The 16,426-nt window shown below is 38.2% G+C and overlaps 1 protein-coding gene across 1 annotated transcript in view; it reads right to left on the bottom strand.

The window, feature by feature from the left end:
• Positions 1 to 16,426, bottom strand: part of LOC116701449 (CUB and sushi domain-containing protein 3) — a gene marked incomplete at its 5' end in the record, with an annotated part of 211,419 nt that overhangs the window by 87,301 nt on the left and 107,692 nt on the right. The window contains 6 exon segments of the mRNA XM_032535155.1: positions 392 to 580; positions 915 to 1,102; positions 1,962 to 2,100; positions 4,108 to 4,302; positions 6,153 to 6,479; positions 7,516 to 7,698. Of these exon segments, the coding sequence (XP_032391046.1) occupies positions 392 to 580; positions 915 to 1,102; positions 1,962 to 2,100; positions 4,108 to 4,302; positions 6,153 to 6,479; positions 7,516 to 7,698 (1,221 nt within the window).

The raw sequence follows: 16,426 nt of genomic DNA, 5'->3' as shown, positions 1-16,426 counted from the left end.
CCTTTACATTTCAATTGAAATCTCAAAGTGCTAACATAGTGGATAACATCTGACAATTTAAGATACAGAGTTTAGGATGATGATTTACATGTGGGTGTCAAATTGGTTTAAGATATCAACTTACCTTATCCAAAAAGTCTTATTGGAGTATGGGCTACTGTATGTCAATATGTCAATTTGAACATGCCATGACCAAATTACCATGCCAGCTCGTGATTAGGAAGGTTGACTACAGCAGTGTTTTCCCAAGAATCAGTATTTGTTTAAACATATTTAATGAGTGCTACAACAAAATCAGTTATAATATTGAGCAAGGAATACTTATAAAGATCCATACATCACTTATATTTATAATTCATTTGTATGAGAGGTTATTTCTTCAGGTATTTACCGTCACATGTAGGTAAAGGGTGGCTCCACCAGTGGTTCTTCTCACATACTAGTGGCTCCTCATGGCTGAGTCTGTAGCCAGAACCACAACCGAATGATACTGTGGACCCGATGGAGAAATCCTGTCCATACCGAATACCATTGACAGGGATACCAGGGTCCAGGCATGAGTAGCTGTCCACTGTAACGCCTAAAAAAAAAAAGTCTAAATGGTACATATGTGCAGTTTTGTTGATGTGCATACTCTAAATTCCCAGCTGGTTTGAATCTCCACATAAAGCCCCATGCTGTGCAATCACCGTGTTTTTCTTTTTGTAGGTAGCTTGTGAATCTCTGTATTGTGGGCTATTATTGAAAAGTTGCATCCTAACATCATCCACAGCGACTGTTATGCATAAACTACATTTGATCTGTAGAAGGCATACCGGTAGACCATATTTTAAAGTCAGCTTTCTATCTATGAATACTATACCTAGGTTAGTGTGTGTATATGCATGAATATGCTTTATTTGTTTTTGACTTACTTTCATATAATATTTTAAAGCCAGCATTTGACCGGCTGTTATCGGTGGTAAACAGTAGATAAAGAAAGTTGCTGGTGCTGAACAGGAACTGGGGCACCTGGGTTCCATTAAAGGAGCCAACTAGAGGAGACAGGAGGTTTGGCCCATCATGGATTTCCAGAAAGTCATAACCCAGCTCTGTCTGGAACCTATGAAAGAACAGTATCAGAATATCACAACGATGATGATAATTTCTAGACTGTTAGGACAACACAAAACCAGTTCAGGCTTATGTAATGCTGGATCTGGTTGAAGCATTCATACCCACACATCTAAGTGAAAGCCAATTCGTCCTTTAAAACCTGTTAAATTGACTTTAAAAAAAAAACATGGACCTTAGAACCTTAGAACATGACCCAGGGCCAAAATAATACAGAGGAAAGATGGAGAGAGGGCAAACAAACAATATATGCAGACAAAAGACATTAACAAACACATACATGAACAGATACCCACACAGTCAGACACAAGACAAGGGACCAATCACATACACAAACAGAAGTAAAGGCTGAAGGACTTGTTTTTTTTTAAAATTAAATTACCAATGATCAAGAGAAAATCACAGCCATTAAATTCATCCTTTCTTTTCGTGCTGCAGGAGTAATAAAAGGTTAAGAGGTCTAGTCTTTTAAGCCCCCCACAGGTTGTTGAGATAATATTGTTAAATGCACTTTACAATGAAATAAAGTTGAAACTCAAACCAATGAAAAATTGATTTTACAAGATCCGCTAAAGTCTTATTTCTATCACCAGTTCACAGCTCAGAGTACACACAATATAACCAAAATATTACCTGGCCTTCCTGACCAATGAACAATTCACAATATTAATTATACAAACTATAAAATTTAGGCGACCGTTATTATATTCCCCATAAACTTTTAAGTCTGGTATATCTTTGCTCATCAGAAGTAATTGATGGTAGTTCTGATGAATCTGCACAGTTCTGGCTGTTCAGAGCTCTAAGAGGCTTCATGATATGCAGAATCAAAGAATTATGCCACTTACCTGTCAAATGTGATTTTGATGGAGCGACCAGGTTCTGATTCAATCACCCACTCACAGCTGAGGGAATCTTTATAATAACCAGGCCACCCAGGAGACAAAATCACTCCATTCGGGGCTGAATAGTGGCCTCCACATGGGGCTGGAGGAGGAGAGGGGACAGAAAGAGGGAAGTGAGGGGAGATATAGGGAAATAGAAGGCCAGAGATGATTTGTATCAAGACCACCCAAGTCTAGGTGAAGTCCACGTCCAAGTACCGTAACTGTGTGGTAAGTGAGACCTGACGCCAGACACATCTGGCAGACTTTAGTAAGTATCTTAGGCTGGTGAATCAGCTTCACTACCAGCTGACATGACGGTTTCTTGAACACAATTTGGGTACTTTGGGTAGTTATCTACAGTACAGTCCTGCTGGAGGTATTATCGCCATGTGACAGCAAGATTTCATTTGATTTAATATATTTATTCAAACCTACATTAAATGGACTTTGCAACAAGTTGTAAACACAATAACAGTTGCCCATTTTAACACCAAGCAGACAGAGCAGCATTAGCATTCATTTGGAGCTGTGTCCCTGGCCACCTGACAAATCCATGATGATAAGTCCAATACCTATTCTCCTTTTAACTCTGTTTTGGTCTACACTGTCACAACCTGGCTCAAGGCCATGACAGAAGAGGTAACGAGGCAGCGTAAACGATATAAAAAAGTGATTTATTTAACAAAAGAATAAACTAATGTGTATCTCTGTAACTTAATTAACCAAAAACAAGATGTGACAGGCGAGGTGATCAGGCTATGGTTGAGCTCTGGATTGCAGTGAAGAGAGTGCGTAGTCTGACCAGGTGGAGCTTTATCCCCACTCAGCTCACAGCTGCACCAAATCTGTCATCAACTCAAGTAAAAGATAATTAATACCAGTGAGGTATCAGTTCCACAGAGTGGCCTCACTGGATCGTACAGAGGCCGTCACAACTGACTCCTGACGGAAATATCCGACTCTTCAGCTGCTAAAATGCTCCATGTTGTTCAACAGCAAATCACTATCTGCGCAAATTGCACTCCACATAATATAAGGATGGCAATGAATGCAAAGGAAATGCACATTAGCAATTAAAGGAAAATAAAGAACGAAGCATAATCAACATTCAGAGACCATAAAATATAACTGAAAATCTTTAAAAAAGTGGTTAGATTAGCCAGGAGCCATTCTGTTCCAGTCTTATTTTAAATTTGATCTTGTTAAGAGTTTAACTTAGTGTCTAAAGTTAATCTGTTGTGGTCTGTACCTTCTGATTACAAGTAAGTGGATTTTCATCCAAGTTCAGACACATATTAGCTACAGAGGATCTGGGGACATTAAATGACCAGGAACATAACTAAAACCCTGTTTATTTGTACAATCGTTAGTCAACATGTTAGAATTATCTTAACTTAATTATATCTGCTATTGGAGTTACAGCAAAAACACTTACACAGTTAGTTAATGTGTTCCATCTGAGATTAACAGATCAAATTTACATCTTTATGATTATGTACTTTCACAAAAGCAGTTGATTAAATATTATAGCGCTAATGCCACCTTGACAAATGATTATATATTTTAATGACAACGTAATTACCTGTGACTGTATATGGATGATTAATTACAGTGTTATAATGTGAAATTGATATAATAATTATGTATGGTATAGCTGCAGTCAAAATGGCGTGGTGTAATGACTTATAAGCAGACTTCACTTAACTGTTCAGTGAAGTGGTCACTGTTTCTTGTGACTTTTATAACATACCACTGTGCTAATTATATATTATCATAGCTAACATGTTCATATATGTCATCAACTTCACATTTGGATTAAAGGTAATCTCCACATATCCATTCCCACTTATTGCTTACAAGAAAGGGTTTGATATGCATGAATAGTGCAACTTTTATCTATTTGTAAGCTAGTAGCTGTACATGTGGCAGCAGTGTATTGATAGGTATTTCCCTGGAAATTTAGGTTAACTGGACACCTCCATATTTTCTTTGTCAAGCTGAAAGCTGATAATTTCCACACCCTGGGTCTTAACGCTGAAGTAATGATATATCGGATGACATATTGTTCCAGAGTTAATAGTTTAATCAGCAATCAATCAATATTTACCTTCACATTTAGGGATGGGCCCACTCCACATGACTTTTCCTTTTTCTAACTGACAGGAGATGGTCTCAGTTCCTTGGGTTTTGATAAATCCGTCCTCGCAGACCACAGAGATGGAGCTGCCAAGCTGGAAGCTGTCTCCAAAGCGGCGAGCGTTGATTGGAATGCCAGGGTCTGGGCACTCATTATGGCCAAATGCTGGGGTAAAAAGTTACAAGGAGACACACAAATGATGAGAAAGATGTTGGAGACTAATCGCCCACAGACACACACATAGAAATGTTATTAAAGAATATGAGAGCTTTATTGAACAGGCACTAGCGTGCTACATGTTGATGACATCTCTGAGAAAGAATCAAATAGATCTATTACAGCAAGGTGACATCTTTGAGTGCCCAGTCCTGGCCAGTAAACATCTCCTATAATCGGTCTATTCATTATTCCTGCTCTGCCTTTCAATATCATTTCTCATTTCATCTCATTTCTCATTCTACAGTATATTTGCAATGTGCTTGGATTGGATCTAAGCAATGTTACTTCTGATTAAACTACTGTGAGCATGTCTACTTTAGGCTATGGTCTGGCTCAGATTATAAGGCTGTAAATTCCAACCTTACGTTGCTCAGGTTTTGCCAGTATGAGCAATCTGGTGTGAACAGGTGATAGAGAGATTTAAAAATGAGAAATGCAGTGACCCAAAAAATCTACACAGATACACAAAGAATGATTTGAGCTAAAGTCAAACATATACTGTGAGGAAAGTTGTGGACAGAACACTTCAACATGTTGTCTGTTTGCTGTCAAACCCGCAGTCAAATGAGAAGATCAATTTCAATTTCCATTTCTGTTTGTCTGGTATGGAGATGAGTTTAGCCTGAATTAGCATAAAGACTGCAAGCAGGGGCACACCGTTTGCCACCATCAAAATTGAACAAATGAGCCTTTCAACAAATCCCAAACTATCTTATTTACAACACATGTTCTATCCTATTGTCTCACCAGCTAGTCATCAATACATCTCCTGGGTTATAAAAATGTGCACAGTTTACAACTTTACATTGAAGACAGAACGGCTGAGATGTCAACTTCTCTTAAAACAATAATGTCTCGGTTTCTTTTTCCACAAGGGTGAACGATGCAAGGTATGTCTAGAAAAAGACAATTTTGGAGGTTCTGTAAGGTGTTTTGTTCCACTTTCGACAGAGCTAGACAGTTTCTGCTAGCTTCTAGTGTTTGTGCAACACAAGGCTAAACACATCCTGGACCTCTCTTTGTACTGTCCTTGACGCACAGACAAGACTTATGAAATGATGATCTTCTCATCTGACTTAAGAACGCCAACAAACAAGCCAAAAAGCTCCCAAAAAGTGTTCCTTTAATGCCTTTCATGTCTTAGTTCCTCTTAGTTCTCCAACATACAGTACATCTCTATTCTTAGCTGCTGTGTTGACCACATGAAACCTCTTAGATCAATAAAGTTTGTCTTTTTTTTTTTCTCCAGAACAACTCTTCTGAACAGTCTGATGTAACTTTTAGTGAATTAAAAGAGCTATCTACCTAAAATGAAACGTTCAAACATTAAATATTTGACGAAAAAAATAAAATAAAATCGCACCAACTCTTTCTAAGTGATTGTGGTGATGAAAACTAAGAGAGATAATAAGTAACTATATAGTCATTTTAATTGTGAGAGTTGGATGACAGATGGATATACGGTTTTAGAATAAAACCACTGCAAATTTAATATAACTGCTAGAGGTCTTGGCTGAAAGTCATGCATAAAATCAATATACAGTCATATGAGAAAGACTGTTACATAGCGTCATAACAATGTCTCAGCCTCAGACGCTCCTGCATTATTCTGCCGCAAAAGAAAATAAATGCGACCCTAAATTATATTTTTCCTGCCATTACCATGTATTAAACTTCAACTTGTGGAAAAAACACTTTGTTGGAGTATTATCAATATACTGTTGCCACATTTCACCCTGTTTTACCGCAAATAGTTATTTTTCCTGTATTTGAATAGAAATAGAAAAATGACATACTACTGTATGTGATATTAAATCCTCTTCCTGACATGGAGTGATCAGCCTGAAACTCCAGTCTCAGTGTGTTGGTATTGGACGTCAGATGGGAAGGACTCTCAGCTCCAGAGAACCTCCCAATGACGCCGGCATCATTTGTCTCGCCATCTTTCACCGTTAGGGAATCATAGGGTGCCTCAAGGTCAAAGTCATTAAATGCCAAGTGGATTCTGGAGCCGGGATCTGATTGGATGAGCCAGACACAGTTCATGTTGTTTCCATAGCCTTCTGGGTAATCTGGGGAAAGTACAGTTCCTGAGGGAGCTGTGAAGTTGGACATACAGGGGACTGTGGGAGCAAGAGAAGTACAGAAAAGCAGACAAAGACAAACAGACAGACAGACAGACAGACAGACAGAAAGACAGACGCACATACAAAGACAGAGAGTGGGGAGAAATACAGATTTAGAAAAAAGATAGAAAGGGGAGGGAAAGAGATGCAGAGAGAGACACTTCCTGTTAAATATTCATCGCCATAGCATCATCGGTCATCATCTGCTCCAGGCCATAATAAACTCTGTACTGTCACCATGGTGACAGGTCAGACTGAATGTTATCAACATCACAGCGGAGCACATGCCATGTTTTCTTTTCCTTCTGCAGCAGTGACCATGAAAATTAGGGAAGCTTCAATTGGAAAATTCTGTGGCCATGCTGACGTTTAAAAAAGCAATTTTGCCAATAGCTGATGTTTTGTTATTGTACTTTATTTTGTTGTTTATTATTATTATTATTATTATTATTATTATTATTATTATTATTATTATTATTATTATCTCCTTATGCTTCAGAGAAACAAAGACATCTTCCTTAAAAAAAATACTATCTGAAAGTCATTTAACAGTTTATTACAGTTTATTATCTTTGACTGAGCACAAATTCAGTCGAAAACATTTTATGAAACAACCTTTAATATATCCATATTTCAAATGAAGATTATTTCGTATCTTTCACCTTGTGTTTTTCATACAGAACACAAAGTTCTTGTTGCTGGTCTTTCTCTGAGACAGTGTAATACTCCAACACAGTATTACACAGTACACATTTTCTTTCACTTTTATTTGTAAACAAACCAGACTTGCGTATGGCACCTTTTGCACTCTTACTTTATGTCATACTAGAGTTGTGTCCAGCCAGGGGCTTCTTCTCAGAATCAGCAGCTGCAGTAGCATCATGTGTTAGCTACTGTTATCTGAGTCCTACCCGAAATAACCAACACAACCTTTAGCAGCCCAAGATTCAAATTCCAGTCAACAAGGTGAATATTGGCCAACACTGATGTGTATCCCTTCTGATAATAACTTAAACATGATTTTAATACTTACATATGCATATGGGGATGTTTGCTGACCACTGATTGTTGTCTTGGCAGGAGATAGTTTTCTCTCCAATCAGCTCAAATCCAAACTGGCACTCAAACCTTAGGATTCCTCCATTTAAGAAGCTGTCCCCTTCTCTTATTCCATAGAGTGGGGTTCCAGGGTCGCCACAACTCTCTTTGTCTATTTCTGTAGACATAAATAGACAAGAAGAAGACATTAACATCTGAGTGTCATTCCTCTGTGCCATAGACCTCCATTGTTGTCCAAAAAGCACACAGAAATGCACCAATAAACCTGATAGTTGGACTGGGTGACATGTTTGTTCATGAACATGAGCACTATTTATTTTGAGGCAGTCCCACAATTATAATGTCCTGCTGTAAATGCTTGCAAGAGCACCAAATCGGTATTAATCTGCACCAGAAAGTAGTACCTGGCTAATGTTGTAGTTACTCGTTTGAGTGCCAGTTATACTGCATATGTAATAAACCACAATGTCCAGCTGTTTTAAGATTGTTTTTTCTATATATTTTCAAAAATGAAACGTATATTTAGGAACCATTCATGAAGCTCTACATCTTCAGTACCAACCAATGGACTTGGGACGGAGAGTTGTAACAGGCTGGGGAAGTCAGAAAGTATTGAGAGAAATAAACTAATAGCTGGTTTTGGTCTTTTTTGACTTTAGGAAAAATAAAGAATATGGCTGGGCTTAACCTGTAACATGGAATGTATGCAGGAGAATTTTATAGAATACAAACAATAAAGCATCTTAATTATAATAAGTGACAAGATCGAAGATGCTAGTTTATTCGGAGTCTGGCTTTTTTTTTTGGTAACCATGCAGTGTTATAAGCCTCAAATACCCAACGGCCATCTTTCCCTGCTGTGAAACACCATGTCATGCTGAACAAGCTCATCATCCATTTTGAACAGAAAAATACTGCCAACCAAATAGAGACTTGCTTGAAGATGATTGGTTCTTGGTTTGCTGCGTCAGGAGAATTTCATGAATGCTTTTTACTTCTTTGCTCACGTAGCCTGGAGCAAGTTTGCATCCATCTTTTTCTGCATGCCTCCTTCCCCTGAGTTTGAGTATTCATGACACCACTTTTTTACATTCAGTCTGACCATTAGGTCACACAGATCTTTCTCTGATTCTTTATACAGGTGCCACTGTGCCACCATAATTCTCTTTAAAATGTTGTATGTAGCATTTGAAGAAATATACCCTCTATTTACCAGCCTTCCTCCTCTTTAATCCCCTCTCTCCTCTCCTAATTTCGTTACTATTTACAGTAGTGGCCCATGGCAGGAAGCAAAGGTGTGTGCTTTGTGCTGTATGTTTCCCTGTTTGTAAATCTATGTGTGTGAGTGTCTAAGTGCGTGTTTGAGATGTATTGCATTCATTTCCATCATGATCATCGTCTTTATGAGACCCACAGACTCAACCAATCACAACATGCCTAACACACGTGTTGTGCACACGCATATACCTTGCAGAAGAATAGAAAACAAATTGCTTTGGAGAGAAATAAGGAATACTATCGCTGCATTCCTACACTCACTCACTCTCTCACTCTCTTTCACACACTCCACACACACACACACACACACACACACACACACACACACACACACACACACACACACACACACACACACAAACACACACATAATCCTATTGTGTTTGCAACACAAGGCTGACAGGTTCACAAAGGGATTAGGCTCCTTCAAGTGTATATTTGTGTGAGTGAATGAATGTGTAGTACAACTTCAATATTATGTTTGTGATTGCACATTGAGCCCCATTCCATTCTGTTCTATAAGATTCCATCATGCTTACACCATTTGTCCATGGGAATACATACACACACAACACACACACACACATACACTACACACACGCACGACCCCCCCCACACACACACACCACACACACACACACACACACACACACACACACACACACACACACACACACACACACACACACACACACAAAAGGGTAAATGCACTACCTGTAAAGATCTGAGAGAGTAAGGTAATAGCTTATAGTGGTTATAATGAGACTGGGAGAAAAAAGCTTATTTGCTGTTTCTTTTTTGTGACCATTTTGTGAAATTGATTTCACGGCTAGGTTGCAAATAGTAATCGAAAGCTGAATGTATAGTTGTATGCATAGTCTAGTTTGTTACGTGCTATAAACTGTCTCCTGCAAGTTCCGGCTGTTGCTGTGCTTTATATTCAATATGTGTATCCCATTCCAGTGTCTTCAAAACAAAAAGCAAGATGCATTAAACAAATAAAACCACGTAAAATAATAATATAGTAGCTATAATAGCAACAGAAGAAGAGGAATTAAGTGGAAGGTTAAGCAGATTTGCAGTGTGAGAAAGGAATGAGAAATTCAGCCTGTCTAATTAGCTTGTGGTTTTCTGAATATGTGACCTAAAGGGAGTGGCTCAAATTGACTTGTTCCCAATGTAGACATCAGTGAAGATGGTCTATTGAATGAAAATGATCTAACTTATTAAATCACAATACTGACATATTTTTCTCCCTGTCTCAGGTTCCAAATCAGGCCACTGAGGAGCTTTTGAGAATTGATTTGATATGTGTATAAGAAAGACATAAATTTTCGGTCTCATTAAAACACAATCTCTGTCGGCTCTTGTAACATGAAGTGCACACTATTTTTTATACTCGATGGTGTAACTCCCAAACACCTCTAACTCTCTGAAAATTGGACTTCAAGATCACAGAAAATAATTGGACAGTTGTCTTTGATCTGGACGCATCATTGGGCAGAAATACATTACTGAAATCTTCTGTAAAAACTTCTCAACTAGACACCAAGACTCATGACCCTGAAAAAGGCTTGTGCTTCCAGCATCATCAGTGGATTTCAGAATGTGCCTGTCCTCACAAAGTTTTCTGCAATCTATGTACAAAAATTACAGGTGGGAGAACAGGACAGCCACATCTCAAAAGGAATTTTTGTGCCAATAAGATGTTACTGTCACTCCCCCTCCCTATCTGAGAACAATATGTTAGAAAATCTAAAAAAAAATAGTTAAATACCTATTACATCAGTGAACACACTATTGCTTGAGTACACTTTGTTACATCAAAACAAGGAAGTAAAACCTATACAAGCCTGCCAAGGGTATACTTAGGAAAGGTTAACGCAGCATTTAAAAACAACTATTCTGCTTATTCTGAAAACAAAGAGTCTAATGAGCTCAGAACCATCTGGAGCTGCTTCTTGATGAGCCTTTCAAACGACTTCATGACCAATGAAGGCCAAAACGGCTGTAGGTTTTAAGTGAGTACATTGCTTAGTCCATTTATTTTCAGAGATTGACAAAATAGGAATCAGGACAAAATATTTCACACAGCTCAGTTATCCAATGCCGTACATGATTTAAAATGTATCCAATTCTGTTGGAATCCTAATGAGAGATAGAATAATTTTTTTTACGATGAACTTTGACCCAATGAACTACAGATATAGTATTTCAGTATCAGTGGTGGCTACAAGAGGAATGAACATTATACGAGTCAATAATTCATGACTAGAAAATGAAATGCTATTTACAGTTCTGTGATTAAGTAAGCTCTGCCCTTCACAGGTTACCTCTGATGCACACGTGCATGTGTACACATATACACACACACACACACACACACACACACACACACACACACACACACACACACACACACACACACACACACACACACACACACACACACACACACACACACACACACACACACACACACACACACACACATTCGGCTCAGTGCCCCAATACTAAGGTTATTGACTGTAAAATTGAACCACATTTCTGGTTATGTTGTGAATGAATATTTCATGAATTCATATTTCATGGTGTTTCAGCCGCTCTGAATGAAATGCTGTTTAGTGCTGTGTGATGAAGAGGGCCCCGCTCCGTACCTGGACTACAGTGCTGCAACAGGATTAGGTTCCTGTGGGACCCAACACAAATCACACGGGTGCAGGAAATATTTACTGGTCGGAGCAGGCGGTCAGCTTCATTATTGCAGGATGACATTTCATATATGAAAAAATGGGAGGCTGTTGTTATTGAGCTTGACTATGCTTTGAAATGCTTCGTCCTTCAGAAAAATTATATGTATCCAAATATGACATACCTCCTAAAGTTCAGTTGCGGTTCAGTTTTTTGCTCCTGTGTCCTCTTTTGCTAAATTGCTTTCTCTCTTAATCTCTCCATTTAGATCAGTCTATGTATGTAGTCTGCTTTAGACATTTTGTTAAATGTCAAAGACGTGAGACAACCTTAATACACGGTCGTATCCAAAAACAGACACAATCACTCAAAGAAACATATGGGTGCACAGATGCAGGAAGACATGACACATAACACACACACCCTACAGATCCATCTAACCAGAGGTCAACAGTGCTGTAAAAATCCACCTTCACATATTTTCCTCCAATAAAATACATCACATATTAAAAAGTATAAAAAGCTGATGAAAAATCTAAAATAAAATCCTACAAGTAAGAGCTGACATTATGACTTGGAGATGGAATCCTGCTGAAGAAAAGAAGAAAAAAATAGCAGCCCGAGCAATGACATAGTAACATTTTTTTTACTTAAATTTAGGAATGGGATTTTTATTTTTACTTCTACCTGACAGAGTTTTGAGGCATGAGCCTTAGCTACAGAGTAATTGAAGTTAAGTTAGCATCATTATATGAGCTAAACCCAGCAACATCTAGCATCAGGAGGCCACTAGATAAAACACAACTGTAATGAGATTGACACACGTACCATACAGCCCTCTTTTACAACTGGCTGTGAGGCAGGTGCTTGACGTTATTAGTACTTGACGTTAGCACAGCGTTATATAACACAGTTTGATGGGATAATGCTAGAATGATGCCCTTAAAAAAGCCACAAGTTGAAAAAATGACTCATCAGCAGAAACAGTGTATTTCAATGAAAATCGAGAGGTGAAGCAAATATTTGCACTTATTTTTCTATATTTTGAATAATTTATGGCCACCATATTAGGAAAGAATTATTAAAATCTAAGTAATTTTATATGCAGACATGTGTCCAACAGGCAGATTTAAATAATGCATTAATATGTACATTATAAATTATATTGGTAATATTGTATAATTTAGTGAGCACTTCAACTCATTTTAAGTTCTAACTTAACATATATAATATATGATTATTATTACTTATTTAGTTCAGATGTCCCTCATGCCTTGTTGTTAAAGGTTCATATCTGTCATCAGGAAAGACACAACGCACACCACCATCCACCTGACAGCTTAATCAATCTGATGTGCTGACAGGTGTCTTTAGTTGCCACGTCCATGGTCACAATGTGGCTTTAGTAGCTGAAGGTGAGTGTGGGCAAATGAGCACCTGTGCCTGTTTTAATTGGCAGGAATCAGCTGTTACTGCTGGAACATAAGGTTCACTCTGTGTGAAGTGTTGAATCCTACATCAATCCAATTGACAGCTGCTGCATTTCAATTATAGAAAGCAATGGTGGTGCACTAAAACTCAACTCTTTGGCGGCCTCTAAAACCTCAAAAGTAAGATGAGCTGGTGATGAAATACTGCTTAAGACCCTTACGGATTTTATAAACTCTTCTTTTGGCAAAAAAACACTGTGAGAAAAATAGGAGAAGAGTAACAGAATTTGGTGCATTTTGAATATCACTGCCAATAAGGCCCCTGCAAGCCACACACCAAACCTCCTTTCTGACTGAGAATGTGAGTGGGAAAGTTAATAATACATTACTTTAAGAGATGGCTTTATCTGATATCTACCCATTCAAAAAAGAATATTAAGCACATTTATTCTGCCTGCTCTATGTTTTATAAAGTTGGCCATTCAGTTTGAGTGATAGACATATTGAATATATATTATTTATTCAAGAGACATACAGAATAAGTACCCTATCTAAATATCAGTGTGCTGTGTTTCATGAGATATTGTATTCAAGACCGACTCGTACAATACATACAACTTACATAACATTACATAAAACACTGTCATTCTTACCACCCAAAAAGGGCAACAATAATGTATAAAATTATATAAAGTCAATAAGAATACATACATGAATAATCAACTGTAAATTACCTGGGATTGTAATCTCTTTGAGTGACATAGTGTAACCTTACTGTGAGGATTTCTATTTTCAAACCAGATAAAAAGAAATTAGAAAAGGTGCACACTCAATATCTTTTGCATTTGTTAGAAGAAAATAAATCACTAAACATGATTTTATTGGTGTTAAATTTACATGATAAAGCACATTCAAGGGAAATATAGTAGTGTATAACTCCATGTATATACACACACACACACACACACACACACACACACACACACACACTCACACACACACACACACTCACACACACACAAATATATCATGCCCTAAAACCTCATTGACACCTCTTTATGGACTGTGCAGATAGATATGTAAGTGTATGATCAATGCATTTATTCAGAGAGTAGACAAAAACACACTGAAACTTGAATGTAAATGATGTCAATAATGTTGCTGCGCTCCCATAAATCTACAGCAATGACATGCCATGATTCCGGGTAGACAGAAAGATTGCTGTACAGTCGGTCTGGACTGCTACGAGTGCGTAGGAGTGTGTGTGTGTGTGTCTGTGTGTCTCTGTGTCAGTGTGTGTGTGATTTGTATGCCTTGCAACGGGGGAGTAGAGTCAAAGTGTTGCTGGGTTGGTGACCTTGGCTTTAATAATAGATGAATGGTGACAAGAAAAAGAGAGGGAGAGAGAATGTTGAGACAGAGAGAAGCAGAAACAGAGGAGTGAAAGAGTGAAAAGAGGACGATAGAAGCAGGACTGGTCAGCTGAAAGACAACACACAAGAAGAGAGGAGTTTGAGAGAAAAAGGAGAAGCAGAGAAAACAAACTACAGTGCATTAGAGAGCAACTGACTGAGAACATGTTGTGGTTTTAGAAAGAAGGGAAAGAGAGAATGGCGATAGAGAGATGGCTAATGAGGAAAAATGACGAAGGCAGAGAGACAGACAGAGAGAGAAGGGAAGGGAGAATGTGAGGAGTGAAAGAGGTGAGTGACTTGTTGGTAGAGCTTCGTTGGCTCACTGATGGAGGACCTGTCTGACACTGACACACACACACACACACACACACACACACACACACACACACACACACACACACACACACACACCCACACACTCACTGTGAAGTGCATCTGTGAATTTGCAGCAAGGCTAGAGTTACTGATAATGTTTCTATTTTTAACCGAGGTCTTGGACATGGGTTTTGGATCTCACTCACTCACTATCTCACACACACACACACACACACACACACACACACACCTCGCTCTGTGTATACCTTTTTTGCTCAAAAACACGCAAACACTTCACACAGCCACCCAGTAATAACACAGGCGTCCAACTGTATAGTAAATCTTGTGTGTGATAGAGCCAGCACTCAGAGAAAAAGCATTTGTCTTGCACTCAGTATTGAGGGAACATTTGGGTTTAAGTGAAAGAGAGTCAAATTTAAGGATAATAAACATCCAGGTGAATGTTTTCTACTTTAATGCAGCAAAGTCAAAAGTATCATGGCCCTTTTTGGAGTCTATTGTTAAAAATCTTGGTGTGATAATGTACAAGGATTTCAAAATAGACAAGCAGATAAACTGTAATAAAATCAAGCTTTTTTTAAACTAAGGCTCTTATCTAAGGTCAAACCCTTTTTATCTTTCAGTGATTGTGGGTTGTGCATGCTTTTATCTTGACCCAACTTAACTAATGTAATGCCATTTATGCTGGTGTAAACCAGGCCTCTATCTCACGCTTGCATTTCCCCCATACTGGCCTCCCTTTACTGGTTCCCTGCACGTTATGAAATTGATTTTATTGTTTACCTACAAATCACTAAATGAGCTTATTCCAACCAATCATTCTGACCTTTAACAACCATACAGCCCCCCAAAGTCACTCATGTCAGCTAACTAGTTGCTGCTTGGGGCCCTAACATCAAAGCTGGAGCACAGAAGAGATCACGCCTTTACAGTTATAGACCTCAAACTTTGGAAAGCATGTTAGGCTAGACCAGTGGTGGGCAATTCATTTTTACCGAGGGCCGCATGAGCAACCCGAGCACTGCTCGAGGGCCACATCGACAATATTTCAATTCAATTTTGCTCATTATTATTTTTGATATACCGTAAGATAAATAATAATAATAATTTAATTTAACCTAACTTAACTTTATACAAAAGCAGATTGCTTTTGATGGTTTTATTTAAAATTAAATATTAAATTAAATATTTATATTAGGCTATGTGAAATTAAAATGAAATTAAAATAAGAAAACTAAAACAATCTTAAATTGCTGATTGAAACTGCATCTCTGGGGGTGTTAAGTTTGGTAAAAAGTCCTAGTTGGGTTTGCAGTTTTACCATCAACTATCAGCCTCCCTTGCGCGTCATCAGACAGATTCCGGTATTTATCCTCATGCTTCGTCGTGTAGTGGCGATTCAAATTATAATCTTTAAACACAGCAACCTGTGTACCACAAATTAATCTCACGGCTTTACCTTTAATTTCTGTAAAGAAATACTTGGCAGTCCATGTCTTGTTGAAAACACGGCATTCGTCGTCAACTTTTCTTTTTTTAGCATGAGCGGACATCTCGGGGGTCACCGGGCATCACTTGTCGCTGTGCACATACGTCCATAAATAACACTTTTCAAAATAAAAGCAGGACAGTTGTATTGCACGCACAACATAGATGTTTTTTAAAATTTATTTTGTAATTTGGGATTCACCTTCACTCACAATCACACACGTGCATACGTCCACACGGAAGTAAT

The sequence above is a fragment of the Etheostoma spectabile genome, chromosome 14 (genome assembly GCF_008692095.1).
Source record: "Etheostoma spectabile isolate EspeVRDwgs_2016 chromosome 14, UIUC_Espe_1.0, whole genome shotgun sequence".
NCBI classification, from domain to species: Eukaryota; Metazoa; Chordata; class Actinopteri; order Perciformes; family Percidae; genus Etheostoma; species Etheostoma spectabile.
Note: the sequence above shows the minus strand (reverse complement) of the source record. Positions and strands in the feature narration are given on the sequence as shown.